General features: G+C 39.5%; 3 protein-coding genes across 10 annotated transcripts in view; 2 read left to right on the top strand and 1 right to left on the bottom strand.

Annotated features, from left to right (window-relative positions):
• slc12a5a (solute carrier family 12 member 5a) overlaps window positions 1–7,252 on the top strand; it is a 191,302-nt gene extending 184,050 nt beyond the window's left edge. For all 4 annotated transcript variants that reach the window (XM_040007004.1, XM_040006997.1, XM_040007012.1 and 1 more), the window contains one exon: window positions 1,425–7,252. In XM_040007004.1, the coding sequence (XP_039862938.1) occupies window positions 1,425–1,516 (92 nt within the window). In that variant the 3' untranslated portion in view covers window positions 1,517–7,252. The remainder of the gene's footprint in view (window positions 1–1,424) is intronic.
• On the top strand, window positions 3,188–23,822 carry capza1a (capping actin protein of muscle Z-line subunit alpha 1a). Of its 2 annotated transcripts, none has more exons than XM_040007124.1 (11): window positions 3,188–3,193; window positions 17,600–17,640; window positions 19,156–19,219; window positions 19,311–19,362; window positions 19,713–19,776; window positions 19,934–20,140; window positions 20,228–20,307; window positions 20,447–20,525; window positions 20,612–20,683; window positions 20,775–20,837; window positions 22,944–23,822. In XM_040007124.1, exons 2-11 carry the CDS (start codon window positions 17,605–17,607, stop codon window positions 23,082–23,084), a joined length of 858 nt encoding a protein of 285 aa, XP_039863058.1. In that variant the 5' UTR covers window positions 3,188–3,193; window positions 17,600–17,604; the 3' UTR covers window positions 23,085–23,822. The 2 variants fall into 2 exon arrangements, with proteins under 2 accessions (XP_039863058.1, XP_039863047.1); XM_040007113.1 differs by lacking the exon at window positions 3,188–3,193 and adding an exon at window positions 7,454–7,459.
• ncoa5 (nuclear receptor coactivator 5) lies at window positions 7,065–16,973 on the bottom strand. 4 transcript variants are annotated; one of them, XM_040007050.1, is made up of 12 exons: window positions 16,810–16,973; window positions 15,259–15,317; window positions 13,719–13,974; window positions 13,383–13,490; window positions 12,601–12,664; window positions 10,370–10,588; window positions 10,172–10,290; window positions 9,803–9,932; window positions 9,428–9,630; window positions 9,119–9,323; window positions 8,849–8,940; window positions 7,065–8,705 (listed from the first exon to the last, which is right to left on the bottom strand). In XM_040007050.1, exons 3-12 carry the CDS (start codon window positions 13,885–13,887, stop codon window positions 8,137–8,139), a joined length of 1,878 nt encoding a protein of 625 aa, XP_039862984.1. In that variant the 5' UTR covers window positions 13,888–13,974; window positions 15,259–15,317; window positions 16,810–16,973; the 3' UTR covers window positions 7,065–8,136. The 4 variants fall into 4 exon arrangements, with proteins under 4 accessions (XP_039862984.1, XP_039862978.1, XP_039862976.1 ...); XM_040007044.1 differs by having other exon boundaries at window positions 9,428–9,627; window positions 10,172–10,293; window positions 16,810–16,971; XM_040007042.1 differs by having other exon boundaries at window positions 10,172–10,293; window positions 16,810–16,968.
• Window positions 23,823–24,269: the final 447 nt, after the last annotated feature.

The raw sequence follows: 24,269 nt of genomic DNA, 5'->3' as shown, positions 1-24,269 counted from the left end.
AGTTGAATCTATGCACAAAGAATTAAGGCAGCTCTGAAGGCAAAAAGGGGTTCCTACCTACTAGTAAGGTGTAAGTAATAAAGTGGCCAGTGAGTGTATAAGAATACTGTGTCATGGGTGTGTAAGACAGTGTTTTATACATCTGTAAAGGTTCAGTTTCAAATTATAATTAAGTCTTCAAATGTTTAAATATAAATGATAAAATGCTTCTAAAATAAAATTCTGATTGTGTTAAACTTTTTTTTATCAATCCACACACAATCATATTGAGTTTGGGCCTCGAGCCTCTATGTAACTTTGTGAAAGATTTGAATTGTGTGTTAAAGCAATCAACAGAGGGTTTGGGTCAGTAAGTTAATTGTCTTGATTTCAGGAACAGTAATAATTTGTTATCAGAAACATTCTGTTTAATGGGTCTCTAAAGATCTAATTAGGATTTCAAAGCACAAACCATTATTGCAGAAATCAGAGAACTTTTAAACTAATTTTTTCAGGCTTTAGTTTTATGTTTTTATTTTGTTTGTTTTTTTACAGTATATGAACCTAATTATGAAATATTTTTCTGGCAGTGTCCTTGCTTTGTTTACAACAATTTAAGCCATGAAGTCCAAGGAAACTGCTTGTAGACCTTTGTCATAAAAGTCAGGAAATGGGTATAAAAGCTTTGGGTATTTTCAGTAGCACTGTAAATTCAAAAATAGGAAAATGGAAGAAGCCAGAAATCACTCCACCTAGATCTGATCATTCAGCCAAGCTTAGTACCAGACACCAGGAGATAACAAAAAGCCCAGCAGTCACTCTAACAGAGCTTCAGAAGTCCTTTCTGCAGATGGAAGAACCTGCCAGAAAGACCACAATGTCATGAGCACTTCATCATTTGGACCTTTTGGGTTCGAGCAGCTAGACAGAAGCGAGTCTGACAACCTACTTGAAGTTTGTCAAACTGCATTTAAAGCCCTCTGACAGCATTAGGATAAAGCTCCTCTGACAAGTCAAAAAGCGAACTCTTTGAATAGCACCAAAATCTTTTTAGAAGCAAGACGACAGTCATCTTTTGGACAGTTTTTTTTCAAAGCCCATCTCAATGAATATATGGAGCAAACTATGATATAACACGAGTACGGTGCTTTAGTGGCTGCAGAACAAATCTGTGACTTCTCTTCACAAAACAGACAGACAGCTGCTTACAGATGCTTTCCATCCAGTCCGTCAGAACCTAAACGAATGCCAGGAAGAAAGTGATAAACGTTCCAAGTGTAGATGCCCGAGGCCTGTAAAACTGTACCTCCGAAAAACCTGGTTTCAGGTTTTCGAGGTTTCGTTTTCTCATTATAGGTCATTGAGTGTAAAGTGAGCATCACAGAGCAAAAGGGGAACATTGTGAAGTGAGTGTATGAGCTGTTTCCTTAATCATTCTCTCCCAGATATGGAGTTTCTTGAGGTCCTCACTGAGGGCCTGAACCGAGTCCTCCTAGTCCGTGGAGGTGGTCGCGAGGTCATCACTATCTACTCCTGAAAGAGCAAACCCCCTCCCCTCATTATCACCCCTCTCTCAGCCCTGCTCCTGTGTCACTCGTACCCAAACCCTCTCATCAATGCTGCACCATTATTATATCATTCTTACAGTTTATTTCTATGACATAGTCCTCTCACACTCAACCAAATAACCCAGCTCAGCTTCAGCACCTCTCCGCCAGCTCCAACCCCAGCAAACCAACAAGCAGTATTAAACACTAAGCTACTCTCACTCCAGGCAAAAAACCTGCTATAAATAGTATAGGCTCTAGACTGAATTAGATGCTATCAACATTTGTTCTTGGAGACGTTTTTTGCTTTGCAAGATTGAAGTCTGCTACAGAAACTCGCACTGAGTCGCAGTGACTCGGTCAGGAGGAGGTGGTGATGGGGTCTGCATGGGTTGTTAGCTGAGGTGTGAGCACACATGCATGTATGCGTCTCTTTGTTTTAATCTAGGTAGATTTTATTTATTTTTTTCCCCTGTTCGAACACAAATGTGGCATAGACACGGCTTCTCCACGGAGAGATCGAGAGCCAGCTGAAATGAGATCAATGTAGGATTGTCTATTCGGTTCCCTCGTGGTGATCGGACACTTCCCACAGCGTTCCAGCCTGCTGTCTACGATGTGAATAACCGTTTAAGGCAAAAGACACTTCTACCCACAGTCAGTGTCACCTGCTAGAGGACGTATGTATGAGTAATTCACAATGGCATTTGAAAAAAGTGAAATGGCATGTGGATCAGACTTGCAGTATTATCTTTAAATTGATGCTCCACTCGTTCTGTTGATTCCATCACCTACACTCCTTTCAGCTCATTTCTTAGTGGCTGTTCATCCCTGTGGCCACTGTTAGTGCCAAAAAATACAAGGCTAGCTTAGTTTGTCGAGATTGACCCACAATTAAACTGTGAATAGCAGAAGCCTGGTGTGACAGCGGAGTGGGGAGAGATGACAAAGCCCCCTCTGAGGAGATTATCAGCGCCAGCACCCCTCGACCTCTCGTGTGGATCACTGTAAATAATGTACAAGCTCTGACGCGTTGTTCAGTATGAGTGTAGTATTTTTGTGACATACTAAAAAGATTCTAATGGAAAGGAAAAACAGAGACAGCTTAAAACAGCTGCTTTAAAAAAAAAAAGGTTATTTATTTATTTATTTATTGGATTTATTTATTGGATGGCATAGGCTCCTTTCACTATGATAAGCGTCATTGTAACCTCGACAAAGCACTGCACCTGCACTGTCCACCACTGTGCGACGAGTGAAATTTTGATGATTTCATCAAGTTCATTAAGGAAAAAAAAATACTAAATGTTATTTTTTCATGTAGAGAACAAATATGTATTTACGTTTATAGACTGAATTTACACATATTGATGAAATAGCTGTATATCATCTTGGCATTCATAGCTCTGCCACTGTTTTGCCAAACTTCAATACATTAAATGTGCCATATCGAAGTTTTTTCAGAGAAGTGGTAAACAAAATTCTGACAATTCAAGTTAGAGAGAAGAAAGTGTCATTAAAAAAAAAAAAAAGGTAAAAGGAGGCGTCTACGGGAAACTAGCATGGAGATGACACTGTAGTTGGAATGTCACCCTATAGATAATTAAAGAATACATGTTCAGCCCTCCATAAAACGTCCAGCTGTTGTCGATATCTGCTCTTGCCGAGTTGAGTTTTTGAACATCTATTGGTTATTTGTTTATAGGGTCTAGCTTAAATAAATAGAGAGGACAATGGCTTCTGTAGCTACTCACTTTGTCCACAAGAATGAACTCTATGCAGTAGACTACTCTCCAGTGAGATTTTCTATCCTATTTGATTGGTTGTGAACAAATCATATTTACGTTTGAAGAAGAGTGCATTTTTGAAGGAATGTGCAATGGTTGAAATCTGGACTCACGTGATCACGTTATTTATTTTTTTACACATATATTTTGTATATGTAGATTTCGTAAGTCTTATAAAATCCAAAATCATCTCACTCTGACCAAGGACAGCTGTCACTTTACTTTGATTGCTCCTGTTTCTTTTCTTAAAGAAACTGTTTTTGGTCATTTGCACTTCTAGTAGAAATATACAGTAAATATAAATAAACATATATATATATATAAAAATATATATATACAGTATATACGATATAGGGAAGCAAAACAAATTAGTTTCTAGAACTATTTACAAACAGTATTAAATGTTTTTAGTGTTGCTTGAATGTCGGACCATATGTTGTGAATGCTGCTAGTATCTATAGATTTATTTGTACTGTAAATAGAGATGAGATAAATCAACATTAAAGATATAGTAAAAAGGGTATAGACATACATATCAGCGGTGGTAGCGGTGGTTATCTAACAAGACACGGCTGTACCTGTACACATTTGGCCCGTGATCTCTCGACAGGGTTAGCTTTCTGTTTTATTAGAAAACTATACTGAATATCTTGATGCAATATTATAACTGAGGGCAAAACCGTCACCCTTTATTGTCTTTTCTAAAACGTGCTCTCGAAATTACTATTTTTAATCCCCTGAGTAAAGCGAACCAGTTTTCGGGGAACACGTTTTCTGTTTAGCGCTTTTAAAGAAACCGAGTGGAATTGCCAAAACATTAAAACATGAATATTTGTTTTGAGACTTTTAAACACACCTACCTGTGACACCTGAAGACAAGTAGCCCACTCCTAGTTTCAAAGATTCCTCTGTGCCAAGTGATGAAGAATTTATTTATTATGCTTGTCACAAAAAAGGGGGGAGGGGGTTGTTTGACACTCACCTGTTTTTGAAGAACATGGTTATTTTGGGATTGTCTCTACAACATTGCCTGCATCAACTGAGCCTTTTAAATTTATTCAAAAGAAAAGATATCTGATGTTTATTGGAGAAGTTTATTGGAAATAAATTTAGTTATGGAATTATAAATGTTTTATAATTGCTGTTTGCATGGTACCATGTGGCAATATTTGTTTTAGTGATTTTATATCGTGATGACTTACATGTTTTAAGGTGCAGAGTCAGAGTGGTGGAGAAAGGTGTCAAACATTCTCAATGAGTTTCCGATTTTGAGAACTCAAGAGTGTTGCCGCACAGTCGGCAGCATGGTTTAACATTGAAAATAAGGTTTTTTTTGCAAAAAACTCAAACAAAAAACAAAAACAAAATAGGAAAAAGTATGAGTTCACTATATTGTTAATCGTTATATTTCAATCTCGCTCAAGTAGTCTTATGTAATGTGATAGAAGATTTTGAGTTTGCAAATAGACGAGCCTTGGGAATAGTCATTTCACATTTTTATAAATATGAATATCACAAATCAAGAACACTGTAATCTGCTAGTGTTGTCTTTTGTTGTACACTGTTCTATCACTGTGGGCAAAGTCTTAGAGTTTTGTAAGATTATGTGCAATATTGTTCTCATATTGGTATTTTTTCCCATTTTGTCACAATTTCAGTTTATATAAATAACTGGAGATGTCAGCAGTCTCTTAAATTTTTAGAGTGTTTGTCACCAGGTCTTTTGGACCAGAAAAACCTAAAGTGTTTAACCAAAATGTGGCAGAGGCAGCACAGCACTTTACACTGAGGGGCACTCTGTGATAGAGGGGTCGGATGGCAAAAGAGCCAGCCCGCTCTGCACAGACTCTGTCCCACAGTGATCCCTGGTGGCACAAGAGTGTATTTACAGCCAGCTCTGGCGGTCTGACAGCTCAAGACTAAAAAGAATAAATAATTATCATGAAATCCCATCATCTTGCTGCGGTTCCCAGCTGCAACAGTTCAGATTATTAATTTTGTTACATCTTATCATTTGAGCGTTTTCTTGGACATTTTTAGCATGCATCACTTTTTTCTTTCCTTTTTTTCCTTGCCAAACTTCTTTAAAAGAATAATAGTAACTGTTAAATTTCTAGTGCTTGTCACTCAATCTGTGAGGTGAGCCTTCCCAGAATTCCCCCTCAACCCCACTGCTCAGCCCTTCTGCCCCAGCTCCCTGGTCTCCCCCATCCCAACCACGAAAATCCACCCCAGCTCTGTATTTTAAATGTGACTGCAGTATAATTCTGAGAAATGATCAAAGAATATAAAACTCGCGCTTCCAAACCTGGTACAGGCTCTGCTTGGACAAGGTGCGATAGTCGATTTAATAACCAGCACGTCCCTCTCCCCCCTGAACTGATCCGTGATTTAGATCAGATCTTTCACCTGCACAACTGTAGCATGAGGCAAACTTGCCAGTGATCATTACCCAGTCTCCATCCTAAAATGGATATTAAGGGCTCTGAAACACATCTGTTACCGGGTTGAGGAGGCTGTCGTGTTAAGACACAAACAAAGAAGTACAAAACTAATCCCAGATTATTGCAGACGGGGGGCACACAGTCTGTAGCTGAAATAAGATCCTACCCCCTCAATATTATCTTCACAGAAGCATCAGATGTGCCTGATATGGAAGGTAATGCAACAGCTGCACTTACATTTCACACAGTCGATCTCTCTGGGAGTCAGATGAGAAAAACTCAAGCGGCTATTCATGCAGTGCAAGCAGAGCCCCACTCCGGTTATGTTGTGTAACTCAGTGCATGCATGCAACTACCCTGAACAAGGTGTTTTGAAAATATATTGGGTGTTTGTGGTATAAAAGTATTTTGTTTATATCAGACACTTTTGTTTGTAGTAGTAGAATATTTTTCCTTAGCACTGGCCCATTGTAACCCAGGATGAATATTATTCTAGTATGAGATTCTATTTTTTATGGTAGATCTGTTGACATGGTCCTCTCATTGTGTCTAATAGCTGGAGATGAAGTGATTACCAAAGTATATTTCAGTTAACTACATAAATGAGTGTGAAAATGTGTGCTCCAGTGAATTAGATGAAGACGTGCAAATTGTTTACCTTCTTATCAAAATTTGTAGCAAATGTCACTCCCCTGAGAATACTGTTTCAACAAGGTAAAGCAAAGAACACTGGACGTGCCAAGGTATTATAGGAGACGCCTGCTAATTTTTATTTTTAAATGTTTGAAAAAGCAGTAAGTCTGCTGCCTGTCCAAAACTGGCGATGTACCTCTTTTCAGTCACCAGTTTTGGTTTTATTCAGTGTATTGTTAGAAGTATTTCCAACTACCAAAACGGATTTGCTATTTAGGCTTTCAAATGACCTTAAGAGGACAAGTTGTGCATTTTGGGAAGGGCACAGGTATTGGTTTATTGCATTTTGTGCAATAAACCAATTACGGCTTTATCAAAAGGTATATCCATCTACCAGCATCTCTGAAACTCAAAACTAACACGCATCTAGTTTCCGTGATTGCTACTTAAAACAAGGCCTAAAAACACATCATTTGTGAAAGGACTGTGTCTGGGCGTTAGTAAGTTGCTGGTCTTGACTAAGAAAGAGCAGAGTATGTAATCTGTCATTACAAACTTTGTTTTTTTGTACAGTTTAAATAAGGGGTACACACTGAGCTTTAATAAATGCCCAGTTTCATTTGAACGATTCAGTTATTGGAGATTTGAGTTTTTCTGCTACGGACTCTCTTATCATTCAACTTTTATTTAATGGATATTTCCCAAAATGGATTATTCCTTAATACTTGATGGCTTTAACAAAAAAAAAAAAAAAAAAAAAAAAGTAACCAGTACCATAACCCTGTCACTGTCCAGACTTGTTTTGAAATTCACTGGACTTGTGGGAAACACTTTGTATGGATGCTTGGAGAGAGGAAAAAAATAAATAAATAAAAAAAAATGCACTGGATGTAGAGGATGTATACAGCATACACACAAAGACACAGCTGTATCAAATTCAACAATATTGAAACATTGTTTCATTCTGAACCGTTCTCTACTTCCTTGATACCGTACCTAGTCTTATGGTAAAGCCGTAGTGTGTTCCTTTCGGTTCTGTGGGAGTGTGTTTGTGTGTACGTGTGCACTTGTACCTGCTGGGGGCGGGGGTGGTCATGGGCGAGGGTGGGAGGGGGCTACGTGTAAATAAAATACAGTTAGTGTGGAGGTGTTTATTTTTTTGTGTCAGTGCAAGTTAAATATTCTAAAACAAAAACAAAAAAAGACCTGTATTATTCTCTATTGTGGTTCATGGTACATTTAAAAGAAAAAAATAAAGAGGAAAAAGTAGTTTTATCTTACATTTCAAATGCTTATCTCTATGGCTTCTGGCGATACCCGTTCCATTTTATAGATTTGTCAGCACAAAATGCAATAAACCAATACCATTTTATTACAGGAATTGTGTCCGAGTTTTTAATTATGTCTTGTTTTGTTCATGAAAAAACAAAAAAAAAACAACAATGTTACAAATTAAAAGACTGTAAAACTATAAGACAATAGTTGGAAAAGAACTGAGAATTCCATCTGTAAGCAAAATGTACTTCATAACATTAACTCATAACAAGACTGAATAATTATTTTCTGGCAAACAGCTGCAAAAAAAGTCTTCACATTTTATGAACAATGGAGGAAAAGAGATTAAAAGGTTTTACAAAACATCCCTACAGTCTACTGATACTAAGCAAGAAAACTCACTGCACAGGAAAGTTTATGGCATCGGAGGGGAAAAAATAAAAAATAAAAAATTCAGGGTTCTACAGCTTTTCAGTAGTGTCGGGGGTACATAGACACAGGTGGGGCCTGACCCATGCTGGGTGCTGGTCTTGGGGCTTGCTGCTGAGAGGCCCCACTACTCACCAGATGGTTGAGAGACGGTCCACTCTGAATGAGTGTGTCCAGAGCTTTCTGGACACTCGGGTTGTCAAAATTGATGCCTGAAGCAGAGGTGGGGGGTCTCTGAACACTGGTGGCAACTGGCATTCGGCCTGGAGGGTTTGCGTACCCCTGAGATGCAGGTGCAGGAGGACCTGGCATTGGTGGGCGGGATGGGTTTTGGGAAGGAGACTGGCCAAGAGATCCATATGAGTGTGACTGTGTGGGTGCAGAGGGGAGGCCAGTAGTGCTTGTTAACTGCCCACTGCCACTGTTGAACAGACTGAGGATTTTAGCCTGCAGCTCCTGCTGGTGACTCGGATTAGCCGAGGTGCTTGAACCCGCTGACAGACTGAGATGACCCGACTGTGGGGGTGTGCGAGTAGATGAAGGAGGAAGTGCTGCAGCTGAAGAGGGAACTTCATGATGTACTGCTGGAGGAGGCCCAACATGGACTGGAGCTGTATGGAGACATCAGTTATTTGCTTCTCTATAGAAATCATTGTATTCAACAGAAACGTCAATAACCATTTCCAGTCCACCAGTTCCTCTCATTTTTATGTGTATGTAAATGAAAAAAATTAAACCAAAGAGGTGGCATTACCTGCAAGGGGATCTGCTGTGCTTCGTACCAGCCGAGCTCTTTTGTCCTTCAGGTATGCAATCAGACTGTCCAACTCGTCGGGAGTCACAAATCTACCCAACAAAACAAGATTATTCTTTCAATACAGAGAAACTAAATATCATGTAGATTACTACAACACACCATCACTAACTGATGAAATGTTGCATTCCCCAAAGCCATGTTATTTCATTGTAAAGTCTCCATGTTTCAGGATACTTGTATAAAAGCATAAAGATTTAAACCAGCTACCTATTTTCAGCCAATAGTGTGATGTTAGTAAGTAAGGAGACGGGGTGGCTCTCTCGGTCAGGCTCTCTGAGTAACACATCATCTGCCATCTTCGCAGCCTTTCTGGCTATCTCCTCACGTTCTTTTTCACGGTTTTCGATTTTGTAGGTGTCATAGTTGTGGGCAACCAGCATCATGGCGTCCTGCATGGGCATGTTTCGATGCTCTGTAAGAATAAATGCAAGAAATGCAACCAAACAAAATAAGATTCTGACACTTCTGAATTACCTGAAACGTTCCAAAAAACACGTTAATATCATCCTGAATTACCTTGAGGTGTGCCAAACAGGATATTGACAGTGCAGGAGCGATGCACCTGGTGTTGTTGGGTTATGATGATGGCAAAAGGAGTACGAGCTCGGCCTACATCCTCCAGTGCTTGAGTTAGAGACACTTCTGTGTTGAGGAAGATCAAATCCACCACCATTCCCAAGTCACGGACCTTCCGCCCAACCGTCTCAGCATACTCCCTACAGTTGGTTTTAAAGCACAAGTACAGAAGCGCGCGCGCACACACACACACACACACACACACACACACGAGCAGTATGAAATGAAAACATTCCATGTACTTTGAATATTTAGAGAGATGTTTCTGGTCCAGTATCAGTTTTTCTTCCTATAAACAACAGACTGTGGACATACTTTTGGGCTTTGTTGACAACAATTACAGAGCAGTCGACAGGACGGTCAGCGTCATGACGTCGCTGGAGTTCTTCATAGTACTGCCGATACAGTTCATTACGCCGGCGTTCTTCTGGTCGTAGACGCTCCTCTACAGGTAATGAGATGTGGGAGTGATTTCAAAATAATGTCCGTTTAAATTTGTATCCATTTGAATTTAATTATGCAGAAATCCTGGTACTTTATATTCTTAGTGCTTTCAATTGTAAACCCAATATTACCAAAAAAAAAAAAAAAAAAAAGTCAAGATATTAAAAAAAATCAATTAAAATTCAGAGTATTCAAACCAACCATTCCTAAACTATACCCTGTACACTGAAGACAACATACCTTCTGGCTCACGACGTCCATTCCAGGGATCTCCATAAGGATCCCTGTAGGTCTCGTCCTTCCTCCTGAAATAATCTTCTGCACCACTGCCACTACGGTAGTATCTGTCATACTCGCTTCTGCTGTATGGGAAAAATTTCAGGTTCAAACAAAAGCTTAACCACTAAAGACTCAATCAGTGGATGGTTTGTCAGTCACCTGTAAGCAGAATCCCGTGGGTCACCTCTGATGTCCTTGTCTCTGCTCTCTGAGCTACGGTACCGGTAATCAGGGTCACGAGAGTGGCCACCTGGTCGAGGCTCCCGGGAGTCCCTCCCATCACGGCTGTCCCGAGGCTCACGTCCGTCACGCCCATAAACAGGTGAGCGAGACCGAGGTCGGGGCTCTTTGCTGTCCCCGTAGGTGCTGTAAGGGGCCCTGAGAAAAATGTTATCCATTAGTGCAGGTTATGAGTTGAAGCCGCCTTTGAAATATTAGAAAACAGGAATGCCTGTCCTTAGCGGATGAGGACAGGTCAATGGGCTGGTAGTGTAAAACTTGTAAAATAAATCTGTACTTATTCAAATGTTTTTAAAAAATAAAATAAAAACACACACACACACACACACACACACACACACACACACACACATAAGAGCAAATAAACAAAAAGTTTTCCCCTTTGTTTTCTTTCTTCTTCAGACCACTTGCACAAATTCAAACCGGTAAGTGATTCCGATAATTCTTAGGGGCAAGTTTTCAAAAATGTTCCGTGATCTACAAACACACAACTACCAACCGAACATTTAATGTTTATTGACCACAAATCCAGCTCTGAATAAAACAAACTTTTTGAAGGTGGTTTTATTTTGCACATACAGCGCAATAGGCTCACAGGCTGTTCATTCTTCCAGAAGTTGAATTTCCATACTATGAGGTTGCAAGAATGCCAGAGACCAAGTAAAGATGTTTCAAGTAAAATGATATAATATTCTGAAATAGCATGACATACCAGTTTTATTTGAGTCAGATTAAAGTATTTTCCTAACCCCTTGTGATTTGACAGTTTCTCTCGTTAAAAAAAAAATAAATAAATAAATTTATACATCAAATAAATAGTATGGTTAACCAAACATTTGCTTATTACCACGTAAAACGTAACTTTCATTAAGGCTCAACTCCGAAGCGGTTCACAAACAAAATAAGACAAAACTACCAAAACACGAAGCGCGTTTAGCGATTCTTTGTATCGCCACACAATGATACCCTGCCTACTTTTCTATTCCCTAACATTTAAATTTTCCCTGGTCCACAAAAAATAAAAATAAATAACGCAGTGTTACACTTACTCTATTTACACTGAAGTAATATAAAATTCCAGCAGCTAAGTGTTGTACAGAATTAAAAAAACAAAACAAAAAACTACTGCATATTCTGTCCAAGGTACAGTGAAACACTTTACTTACAATATGACGAGATAGAAAGATGAGAAGAGTTTCCCTTAAGTGGATCAGATGAAATGCAAGACTTACAGCAAGTCAACATGGAGGAAGTCTAAAGGATAAACTTTCACACTGACCTTTAGTGGGCTCAGTAGTTACTCATCTTAACAATTCACAATAGGCAACTAAATCTAAATACGCAGAAACCCAGTGGAGATGGACCATAACCTGCTGCCTCTGAAATAAGCTTCTCTGATGTGTAGGATGCTCTGTAGCATGTACTGAGTCATAAACTGTATGGTGATCACTGAGCTGAGCTGGTTAAAGGAATACATAACAAAGCTTAAACTAAAAATACAAGACCATACCGGCAATTATGGTTTGTTGTTTTTTTGTATTATTTTTATTATTATTTTTAATTATTTTATTTATTTATTTTTTTAAAATACAAAAGGTACTCTATGGAGTTTTGACCACTAACAACCTGCAGCTGTGGTTTTGAGGATAGGTCAACATGGTTTGTATTTTGTGCAGACATCAGCTGATGCAACGGTTTTATGTTATACACTGCTACTATTCAGCTTTAGATCATCAGATACATCGCGTAATTAAAAATGTTGTAAAATATTAATGATAAAAATATTGTTGTGAGGCATAGACCTTCCTACAGGATATGAAACATGAGAAAGTGACACACGATAGTCCTATCGTCACGCAAAGAACACCAGTGCTGAAAAAGAGCCACGACGTGAAGAATGTTTGAGACAAAGACACTTAAATTACATCCATATGTCTCTATCCTTTATTTCAACACATCAGTAAACTTTTAACTTTGGTTGAAATACTGAATCCGCCATAAACAAATCCGTCTAATGGTGCAGTAGCATCCATAAAGCGAACTTCTTCACTGGTGGAAATTACAGGTGAGGATATAGTTAAATACTTTATTTTTTTAAACCAACAACTGTGGCGATGGTAGTTCTTCACACTCATTTCGCGTTACTTTACCTTCGTGGAGGGCTCTGCTGGGATTGAGGTTTAGCTTGCCGTCGCTCCACTGCCATATTTACATCTGAAAATAAATCAATCCAAACGTTGAACACAACAGTGACATGGAGATCTGCTAATGATGTTCACGCAAAAAATGGAAGTGGCTGCGTCACCGTCCAAATGAAACAGAGTGCCAGGATCCAAATTTTAAAATCCAAAAAGGACGGAAGTTCAAAATGCAGAAGATTCTGTCGCCCAATCTGTCAAATTGAGTTTGAGATGAACCCAAAATGATGGACGTCTTTTCTCCGGGTCAAAATTTGCAAGAAACTAGCAGAGCTTGAATGTATTAGATTTTCAAGTTCAAATTTGGGCTTCAGAAACTCCCCAAACCAAAAGGTTACACATCTGAATCCGCGTTGAAATATCATACACAACAGCATTGCCAGAATTTAAAAATGCATGTTTGCCTTTATTGTTGATTTGCAAGTTCAAAAAGGAAAAGAAGAGGAGGAGGAGAGAAGAGGGAGGAAGAAAAAAAAAGAAAGAAAAAAAAAAGCACCGTGCGTTCGTGGTTGATCAGACTCTAAACGTAGGGGTAATTTAAAATAAATAAATAAAAAATAAATAAAATATTTTATTCCTAAATTCAGACAAATAATTATGCCATTCAATCTTTTTTTTTTTAAATTATTATTAGCACATAACCTGACCTTATTCTTTCATCAGCTTGTTTTTTTTGGAACACAAATAATAACTCCTTCAGCCATACAATCACATCACTTGCACTTAAGGCTTACCTATTTTATAACCTTTATATATTCGACCTTTTTGGGCCGCCTTTGCAGCTTCGGCTTCCTCAATGCGTTCAAATTGTACAAATCCGAACCCACGAAACATGGATACGCCTGGAAGAGGAATATTTTAAGTGCACAACCTTAGGACAATTCTGAAGAGCCATTTTTGATCAAAATACCCATTTAATCCCTTTTAAATATATAAATTAGAACATTCTTGTATTTCATGCGAACTTGTCTGTAATTTTAACTAGTCAAAAATATTTCACGACTTTTAGGGACAACCTCCCTAATGCATACTGTCGTCATGTCATTAAAACTTGCATTGTGTTTACTGACCGACTACCTTCCCGTATGGGCTGAACAGGTCTTCCAAATCCTTCTTTTCCATGTCGGAGGTCGGCAAATTCCCAACAAAAATCCTCCTCTCCAAATCTCTAGGATCATTACTGCTGCAGGAGCGCGAATAGCGCCCTGGTGATAGGCTGCGACTCCTTCGGCGAGACATGATTAGATCCCAAGTTCACCGGTTTGTATCTTCGTGCGTCTCAAATGCTTGAACAGGTTTGGTTTGTTCACTTAAGAGATCAAATTCCTTGGAAGGATAAAAGGTCAGACAGAGCATCAAAAAGAGTTCAATCTTCAAATCGAAATTAAACTGGAAATGTACCGATAAATCATAAACCACTCCAAAATATTTACATATATTTATAATTTTCTAATTTAATTAACCTGTTGCGCAACAGGTTAATACACAAAAGGAAAAAAGTTGCACTGCAAGTGATATTTTTTTCCTTTAATAAATGATTTTTTTTCCCCGCACCATGGTAGCTTGTGCTGAAATGAAAATATTCTCATCTCCCCATAAAATGGATTTTGGATAAAATTTTGTTTGAAATAATCGTTTATTGGATAGATGCGCTTAATGAAGAAGAAAACTAGAACGTGTAAAAACAAATACATTAAATCCGTTTAAATGGCACAAGTTATGCCAGAATGAGACGTGCAGAATGAATTAAGGTTTCTTCTTGTAAAAATGTGCAATGACCCTTTTCATCTTCACTGCGTGCAGACTTTATTATTAGTGCAAAATAGATGAGTTTTCCACAAAGAAATGGCAGCAGAAGAAAATGAGACCACACTAGAAAAGCAGGACTAATCAGTGATGAAAATTCCACAAATAATGTAGGAGAAAATAAGCCGCAATTCCCACGGTGGTGTAAAGAGAAAAACTTAAAATGACTGACTATACCACTGATTTGTTTCCCCTCTTTAAATTTATTTTATTTAATTTAATTTAATAAGTAATGTTCAATAACACACTTCTCTTGATCCAAAACGCAAAGTTCTCGACATCGTACCCCAGTGAAATCCGAAACTGTCCTTGGTGGTCGTATAGCGAGAGAGAGAAATGACAGACACCGGTGTCTGATGTTCAGGATTCAGAGTGAGATATACTCTAGTTATAGTTGACGAGTGAAATATTTTAGAAGGTTCATGGTGCAAATTTAAAGTCACACCATCCGAGAAAAATAAGCCCCATTGGGTCTCACAACAGTCCTTTGTGAAATAAATGCAGTCCTCTTCTCTTGAAATAACGCCGTCTTGAAGAAAATCAGATTAGCTGAAATGAAATCACGTTCCTGTGGTCACTCTGAAAATGCCAAAACCTAAAACGGCGCAATTTTCTTAAAAGTCCTTAGGAGAAATGTGCGTTTTATGTGCCTTAGATAACGCAATATAAAATTCTTTAAGGACAATAGAACCGCAAGAGGTTTTTTGGTCTCAAGATACATACAGCAGAAAGACCAGAGAGTTTCATTGCATTTATGCTTGAAGGAATTTACATAAACCTTTCAGGAAGCAGCTCCTTACATACCTTAACTTGAACCTGGATGGCCTGGATTCAGCATCCACTGAATTTAGGAACTAGTGTGTCTGGAAAAGAAAGAAAAAAAAAAAGAAAAGATACAAACACCACAATAAGCTTATGAAAGTAATCAACTGAAATGCTCTAAAATATAGTCTCAAACTGCCTTTCAGAAAATTATTGAATAAATTGATTCACAATAACAACTCTCCACACCAGCCTCAATTTCCCATGACAGAAATTCAAGTTGCTGGAAACATTCCTCCTAGATTTTGGTTCACATTGACATGATAACATCACTGCGTTGCTGTAGATTTGTCAGCTGCAGATCCTCAATGCAAACCTCATCATTCACCACATTCCAAAGGTGCCCTATTGGACTGAGAGCTGGTAATTGTGGAGGCCAAGAGCACAGTGTCAACAACAACAACAACATTGTCATGTTCAAGAAACTAGTTTGAGATGTTCTCGGGTAGGTCCGGGTGGCTAAACAATGTTCAGACGATATCAAAGAACGTGCCAAGAAAATATCCTGCCAAAAATATCACACCAGCCTGAACCACTGATACATGTCAGGCCATTTTCATACTTTTATATGTTAGTTACAGCAAATTCAGAACACCAGACTAATCAAACCAGGCAATGTTTTACTAATCTATTTCTTGACCAATATTAGTGACCCTGTGTAAACTGTAGTCTCAGTTTCCCGTTCTTAGCTGACGGGCATGGCACTTGGTGTGGTCTTCTGTTGCTGTAGCCCATCTGCACCAAGGTTTGAGATTTTGTGCGATCAAAGATGCGCTTTTGCTTACGTTAGTTGTAAAAAAATAGTTACTTCCCTTAATATTGCCTTCAGTTCAAACCGGTTTGGCCACTGTCCTATGATTACCAACAAGTCATTGTAAGTATTAAAAATAAGCTGCTTCTAGGAACAAACACATAATTTTTAAGAAACCTCAAAAAAGTCAATTAGCTGTAAGTACTTCACGTGCCTTGATTTAACGGGGAAAAAATAAGTGAACAAAATTTGAAGCATGTTTGTAAATGAGACATAATCTCAATTGGATCATCTGTATAAATGAAGGTTAAACAAAATAACTGAATGACCAGCAAAGCAAAGTAGCACATTCAAATGCCAGTCAAGTGTACCACCTCTCACCAAACGCCTTTTAAGCAATACAAATTCGACCGCGGCTCGTAATGTTACTTTCGATTGGGACTCTTCGCCAAAGATTTCCGGCCAGCTCATGAATAACGAGTTACACGATACAACACTAGCTATGTAATCCAAAAATAGACTCGTTACACTGCTCATAAAACTAATTCGGGTTAACATTAAAAGCAATGCTCTCATACACCGCCATTCCGAGAGACGTTATTGGTTACGGAGTAGCTACATGGAGCTAGGTTAATGTCGGCGGTTAGCTTCTTAACGCTACCTTAACCAGGGACGTTAAACCCAAACAGATAGGTTCACAGTTACGCCTGCAAATGCTTTACGATCCACGGTTCGCTGCAAGCAATGCTATAGCAAGAACGACAGGGCGACAATGTACTTACCTTCAAAGTCTATTTCGTGTCAATTTTCAGCCACCCAGCGTCACGGTCAACCACTATCCGCTCACAATGCTGCCCTTCTTCTTCACTTAATTTACGGCAACTGGCCCTGATACCTTCTTCTACCCCTTGTGTGGATGTAACTACCATTTCATTTAGCCTATATATCGCCACCTATTGGCTAAAAATAAAATACGTGCAGTATGCCCTTCGAATCAATAAAACGAATCAGACCTTTAGAGCCTGAGCCATTAAAAATAATTACCAGAAAAATATACGTTTTTTTAAACGGAGTATTTTTTTTAACCCTCTAACAAATTATATAAAGGGAATTAAATAATAATTTGCATATATGCGTTGTAATTTGTATTGTATTTTCTAAACCGGTCTCTCTTTTTTTGCAATGTTTTGCTTAATTAATAAAAATAATTAGTTCACGCTATTTTGACTCAGTATAGCTTAGCGGCTTCAGATGACTGGAAGGTAGCAAGGTTGCCAGGTTGAGATGTTGTCCCCTCGGTTTGTACGTAAAAATAAACAAAGCATTATAATCCCTGAATTTCGGCATTTTATAATATGTAATGTACTTCATGTTAATTTCCAAAATGTATGAGGATATGCTAAGATTATAATTATCGTCTAAATCTACACATTCGTGCTCACGGCAGCGTGAACGTTGTTGTTTTACCGGCTTGCGCAGACGGTTTCCTGGACTGGGCGGTCGTTGTGTTGGGAGGAGTCAGTCCCACATACCTGGCAACATCCACCGTCGCTTTGTTAACGCTTCATTGAGCCAAGATGGCAGATTTCGAAGAGCTCAGCGATGAAGAGAAGGTATTGCTATATTAATAATCCTCACAATAACAATGGTTTAGCTCTAACCTTTGTCGTGAACAATTGCAGACCTCGGAGGGATCTTTAAAGTCGCGTATGAATTTACCAATAGGGCTATGGTAGGTGTTTGTTGGGTGCTAGCTAAACCTAGGCAGGGCTGTATTTGACAGCTCGGAGCTGAAGCTGTTATGTTCTTATACATTGAGTAACTTAACTAAATTACTCGTTTTAAATAGCAGCCATATTCAGCGTACGGCTAACGTCGATTGCTGATTTTGCTCTTAACTTTGCAGTGGTTGACAACTGTTAAATCGAAGGAAGTCCAGCTACTTCCTGCATTTACACCAAGGATAATGACAGAGCATCGATAGCAAAACACCACCCACACCCTATTCACTTTCACGTTTAGCTTCCTCAACCGGTTTTGATATCGTCGGACGTTAAAGCTTGACCCACACAAATGAGTTTGTGGGTATTTTATGCACTGAAGACCTGGTTTAGAAACGCATAAGGAGGGTAGGTCTTCTGCCTCCCTACAGTGTTACTGAGCCTTGCAGTGACTGGTGTTGCTGTCTGTATCATGCTGCAACATGTTGTAAAATAGCGCATTGCATTCCTGAAGCTGGTATCTGGCCAGGAACTTAACTATTTAAGTATTGTTTCAGTGAATCTTTCAAAATAAGATTAATAGGTTGGTGTGATATCTACACTAAAATAATACATTTTAACTTGTCTGAAGAGTCTGCGTAAATAGTGTGTTCATTTGCGTTTGAATTACACGATGGAGAAGCTGAGTCTGAGCCTGAGAGTGTGCTGTATGCTCTGAATGCCACAATGCCTGCACCACTCTTAAACTGGGTTATTCATTGTAATGTCCCTCTGCCCTTTCAGCAGGACAGCCCAATTGTAGGTCAGTGCCAGCTGCAGCCCGAAGGCTTTAATAATCCTGTCTGCCTGACAGATAGCATCACTGGCAAAATCATACTACAATGTGATAGTGACGTCATAGGTTTAGTAAAGGGATGCAGTGAAGGTGGCAAATTTGTGATTTTAAAAAAGGGAACTTGTAACCTCTATAGAGAACAACTTAACTTCAGATTTTACAATGAGCTACCTGGTATAAATGTACAACTTGCGGTCCTCATTGAGTATTACTTTATGAGAGCATAGTATCTGCCTCAGTCCCTTCGTTCTAGGGCTTTGACACCACATGCTTGCACATACATACTGGGTGGCTGCTAAGAAAAGCCCTTGGGTGACATGTACTGCCATCTAAGGAGTGGCAGAAATAGAGCTAACCAGCCTCTGGCCAAGAAAGTTTGCCCAGTACTCTCTGCTTCACTCTAGTGGATATTTTGCAGGTTTTAATCTGTTCATATAAATCACTTACTATATCTGTATCTTTATAAAAATGGATACTGTAGCAAGACTAAATAACACCAAAGTTTCTTAGAGATCAAGTGCAGATTCCCATTGATGATGTGGTACTCATCAACACATCTTATTTATTTCCAGGTCCGTATCGCAGCTAATTTTGTGATGCATGCTCCTCCAGGAGAGTTCAATGAAGTTTTCAACGGTAAACCCCGGTTACACCTTGTGTACTAACTGCAACCCATGTGCAAAGAAAAATGTGTTTATGGTTGTCTTCCACTACTTGTTGTTCTCAGATGTGCGACTCCTGCTCAACAATGATAATCTCCTCAGAGAGGGTGCAGCTCAGTAAGTTTCCTTCTTTAGCTTCTTTCTTTTCCTTTTCCTTTTTCTTTTTTAAAGGGAACCAATTATTACTCTACTCTCCTCCATTATTTGGAACATGGTCAATGTTCCAAATAATGAGATGACATGCTTATGCAGTCCAAAGCTTAATCAGGCTTCAGACTGTAGTAACTGCTGCATTTCAGACATTGTTTGCTACACGTGGTTCTCCATGATGTCATTAAGATCTGCTATTCTTTACATTGTCAAAAAGGGCCAAGTATCAGATCACGTAGCACTACTCTAGAGTCTAAGAATAACAACAATGTTATAGATATGGATGCAGCTTATGGTTATATTGTCTTTTGTTATAGTGCCTTTGCCCAGTACAACATGGATCAGTTCACCCGTGCCAAAATTGATGGATATGAAGATCCGGCAAGTTTTGGCCTTTTCTTTTTTTCTTTTTTTTCTTTTTTTTTTTTAAGCGTTCAAATAAGTTACTATTATTATTGAATCTACAATTTAATTTATCTTAGGATGCTTGAATGAACTCCCATGGTAACAGCAGGTTTCTCTGTCTGGTCCCCTGCAGGTTCTGATAACAGAGCATGGAGACCTGGGTAATGGCCGTTTCTTTGACCCCCACAACAAGATCTCCTTCAAGTTTGACCACCTGAGGAAGGAGGCCAGCGATCCTCAGCCCCATCAGGGCGAGGCAGCCCTCAGCTCATGGAGAGATGCTTGTGACTCTGCTATTAGAGCATATGTCAAGGAGCACTACCCCAGTGGAGTCTCCACCGTAAGATCGCTCCCTCTCTCATTGCACTATGGCTGTCATGTTGAGTTTAAGCATAATAAGTCACCCACTCCTGGTTATTTGTTTCAGGTTTATGGGAAAACAATTGATGGCCAGAAGACCATTATCGCTTGTATCGAGGGCCATCAATATGAGCCTAAAAACTTCTGGTAAGTTGAGAACGGATAATGATCTCTTTCTAAATGTCCTTATCAGATTTTCCCAAAGAATTATGTTGATGTAGTGTATTCGTAATGATGCATTTAGGATCGTCTTTCAAGCATAGCCTTCTGCGTTTTCCTTGCCCAGGAACGGTCGCTGCCGATCTGAGTGGAAGTTCAGTGTCTCACAGCCTACAGCACAGGTTGCCGGAGTCTTGAAAATACAGGTATGTTAAGTTTTTATTTGCTGGAATTTAAGAATATTCTTGATATTAGTTTTGTCTCAATGTTGTATTTCCTCTCCTTACCACAGGTACATTATTATGAGGATGGAAATGTACAGCTGGTCAGCCATAAAGATGTACAGAAATCACTGACTGTGTCTGTAAGTGTTGCTCTATGTCTGTGGGCTAAAGTTTAAGAACATGTTGATTTTATTTGGATCTGTTTAACTCATGTACGTTTATTTTTGGCAGAACGAGAGCCAGACTGCAAAGGAGTTAGTAAAAATTATTGAAGATGCAGAAAATGAGTACCAGGTATGTGGGAATTGCCTAAATTTGAGAGAAAAATAATAATAAAGCCACAGAAGAGCTGTGGCAAGTTGTATAAAATGTACTTCCTACTGGCTAAGATCCTTGACAAGCTGTGCACATATGTACAAAGAACAATAGGTGATCTTTAAAAGGGGAAGACTGATTGCAACACACATTTTTTTTTTTTTTATTTCCTAGTTGGTAAGTGAAGCTACTAATGGCATTATTTTTGTAAGCACTCTTGGCTGACAAATGACCATTGCAAGATTTTTATATATTTACACCATAGTGTTATAAAATAAGTGACAAAAGGTGTCCCGTTAAATAGTTGGAAATCAGAATCATTAATTAAATAATTACATCTATTTACAGGTGTTGAGTGAACATTGTAAAATAAAATAAAATAAAACGCATGTTTATTATTAACTGGAACTGACAGCTATTTCCAAGGACTGTATCAGGATATATACATAACGTCACTGTTTAGGCAACTGTTTCCCATCTTTTAAAAAAAAAAAAAGCTTCAAAGGGCACCAGCAGCGCAAACAAACTGTAATTAGTGGAGGTGACGTCTAGCAGACAGCAACGGGCTGTAGCTGTCTCTGTCAACACACCTGTTAGCCAAAGCATTCAAGCTCTGTAACTTTAAACGTTAACTGTGTTTAATTTATTGACTGAGATATAGAAAGAAGTTCACCCACAGCACAGTTGCTATGACATGCGAGAATCTCTGTCGAGACCAGAACCTTTTCTAACTATAAACATGCTTTTCAATTCAGGTTTATACATCAGAATCAGAATACTTTATTAATCCCGAGGGAAATTAGGGTTACAGCAGGCAGCACGCTAATGGTGCATGCGCACTTACAAAGGAACCTTCTGACCAACTTTACACAAACATCACATTGGGGAGACATGTCAGAAAGGTAGGCTGATAGGAAAGAACAACGAAAATATACTACATGATTTACATGAGCGTTGGAAAGGGAGGGGGGATGAGTGAGTGCTTATCAGTGTAAGTGTATGTGTGTGCGTGCGTGTCCATAGTTTAGCTGAGACAGTGTCCTTCGGCCTATCAGGCTAAGTAAACAGTCCTCCAGCCAATCCAGGTGTCCTTGCATGGGACGGGAAGAATAGCCGTAACACAGTCGTTATCAGGGAGTGATTGTTCGGCTCCAGCCTTGGGCCTGCAGCTGGCGCCGTTATGGGGGTCCGCAATCTCGATGTTGATTTGTAAATTTCCATGCGAGCAGCCCAGGAGAATTTTCAGGCTGCCCTAACACTCCGACACTGGCCTCTCGATCTCCCGTTGGAGAGCCGCGAGCCTCCCCATGATGGTATCAAACTTCTGATCCATGGTGTTGTCATTCTTTTGATTCTGAGACCTCACAGCTGCAGTGATCCGTTCCGCGATGTCTTCCAACTGTCGCTCAAGGGTCCCATTTTGAGCAGGCCTCTCTCTGATGTATCCCCCCCATACGCTCAATGTTGTTGCTTTGAGCCTTCACAGCCGATGCAAGCGTCTCCAAGGTGTTGACCATATTACGTTCGTTGTGAGAGGTCGCGCCTCGTCCCATCGCTTCGATTCCAGCGGGCAGCCTTGGGGGGGTTTGAACAGCCGGTTCCGCTCTCTTATTTCTCCGATAAACCAGGGCTAAGCCAACTCCGATCAGCACGAACCTTGTTATCACGGTTCCGAATAGATGGATATCTTCAGCGTCCTCGATCGACAGTCCCGCCAGGCACATGACCCTCCAGTTCTGCCACCCATCCATCGTGTATCCGGCAGGGAAAGTCCCTCCAGGGCACTCAGGCTCTCCCGAGCCCAGACTTCTCGTTGAGAGAAGGGGTGTCAATAGCATTCAGAGACCAATACATATGTATATCACAACAACAGTCACCTCAAGGTGATTTATACTGCAAGGCAAAACTCACAATCGGGTAATCCCCTAGGAGCAAAGCGCTTTGCAACAGTGGCAAGGAAAAACTCCTTTTTCACAGGAGGATACCTCTGGCAGAACCAGGCAGGCAGCCATCTGCCGTGATTATAGGGAGACAGGGCAGAACACACATGCACACTTTTTAATGCTGCTAATTTTAACATTTCAGGTGGCCATCAGTGAGAACTATCAGACCATGTCAGACACCACATTCAAAGCCTTACGTCGCCAACTCCCAGTCACCCGGACCAAGATTGACTGGAACAAGATCCTGAGCTACAAGATTGGCAAGGAGATGCAGAATGCTTAGAGGAGAGGGTCCGCTGGGGTTACAACAAACTGATTGGGAAACTGGTAGCTGCGCAAACATGTGTGATGCAACCTAATGTACTGTATGTCCTTCCAGAGAATTACAGTTTTTGTTCAGCACTAAGAGGGAATGCCTTTATTTTAAAATGACATTGAGTGGTCTAACTGTTGCTCATTTGTAAACTTTTTTTTAAACTAATAATGCCTTTAGTGACACTGTGAAAGTTTGGCTGGTGTCTGCCATTCAAATTCTCACAAATACGATGTACACAGAGTGGCTCTGGTCCCTCAGTGTTTCAAACAGACACATGGCCTCCAGAAAGCTCCTTGATTTTCATGTAGCAACTTACACTTTCTATATAGCTAGAGTCCTCTAAGAGCTTCCTTACCTCTATAGTTTTCTTTTTCTTTTTTTAAACAGAGGGAAACTATTATATGCAGTTTGAAATGTTACCCAACTGGAGAATATAGCATTCCTTTGGTTGTAGCCAGCAGGAATACTAAAGTACATCTTTTCTTGTCCCATTCCTAGACACGGTCTTTTACCTGTCAAAGTTTAGCTCTTCTATTTCTCTCAGGTACTGAGAGATGACTTGAGTGATATTACTTTCCCCTGGCATGATAAAGTATTGGTGTCCTCTTGCCAGCTGTTTGCCTTTAGCTCCTGCTATATTTTTTTATACAAACTGTAAGTACATTTATTATTCATGAAATAAAAACATTGCACAAAACATTTTAAGCACTTGTCATATATTTGTTTTGGGATTTTTTTTTTTTTTTAATCAGTGAAATTATTTGCTTTCAGAGTTCATGGTGGGGCATCTGGATCCTATCACAGCTGTCACATGTTGTGAGGCAGGGTATACAGGGCTAACACATGGAGACAAATGACCATTCACACTCACATCCACGCATATGGTTAAATAATTTAACCATATGCGTGGATTTAACGTAAATTAGAATTACCTGTTAACCTAACCCCATGCTTATCTTTGGATTATAGAAGAAGCAGCAGTACCTGGAGAGAACTAACACAGGCACAGAAAGACCCCAAACTGGTTTTAAACACAGCCTTCTTGCTGTGAGACAACAGTGTTAATCACCACACCACCGTGCCTCCTCTATCACGTATCATTTTTGATATTTCTAATTTAAATCTTGGACTCGGTAAACATTCTCTTATACC

Source organism: Simochromis diagramma, unplaced genomic scaffold (genome assembly GCF_900408965.1).
Source record: "Simochromis diagramma unplaced genomic scaffold, fSimDia1.1 OVJJ01000320.1, whole genome shotgun sequence".
NCBI lineage: Eukaryota > Metazoa > Chordata > Actinopteri > Cichliformes > Cichlidae > Simochromis > Simochromis diagramma.
This window is presented reverse-complemented; position numbering and strand designations above follow the sequence as displayed.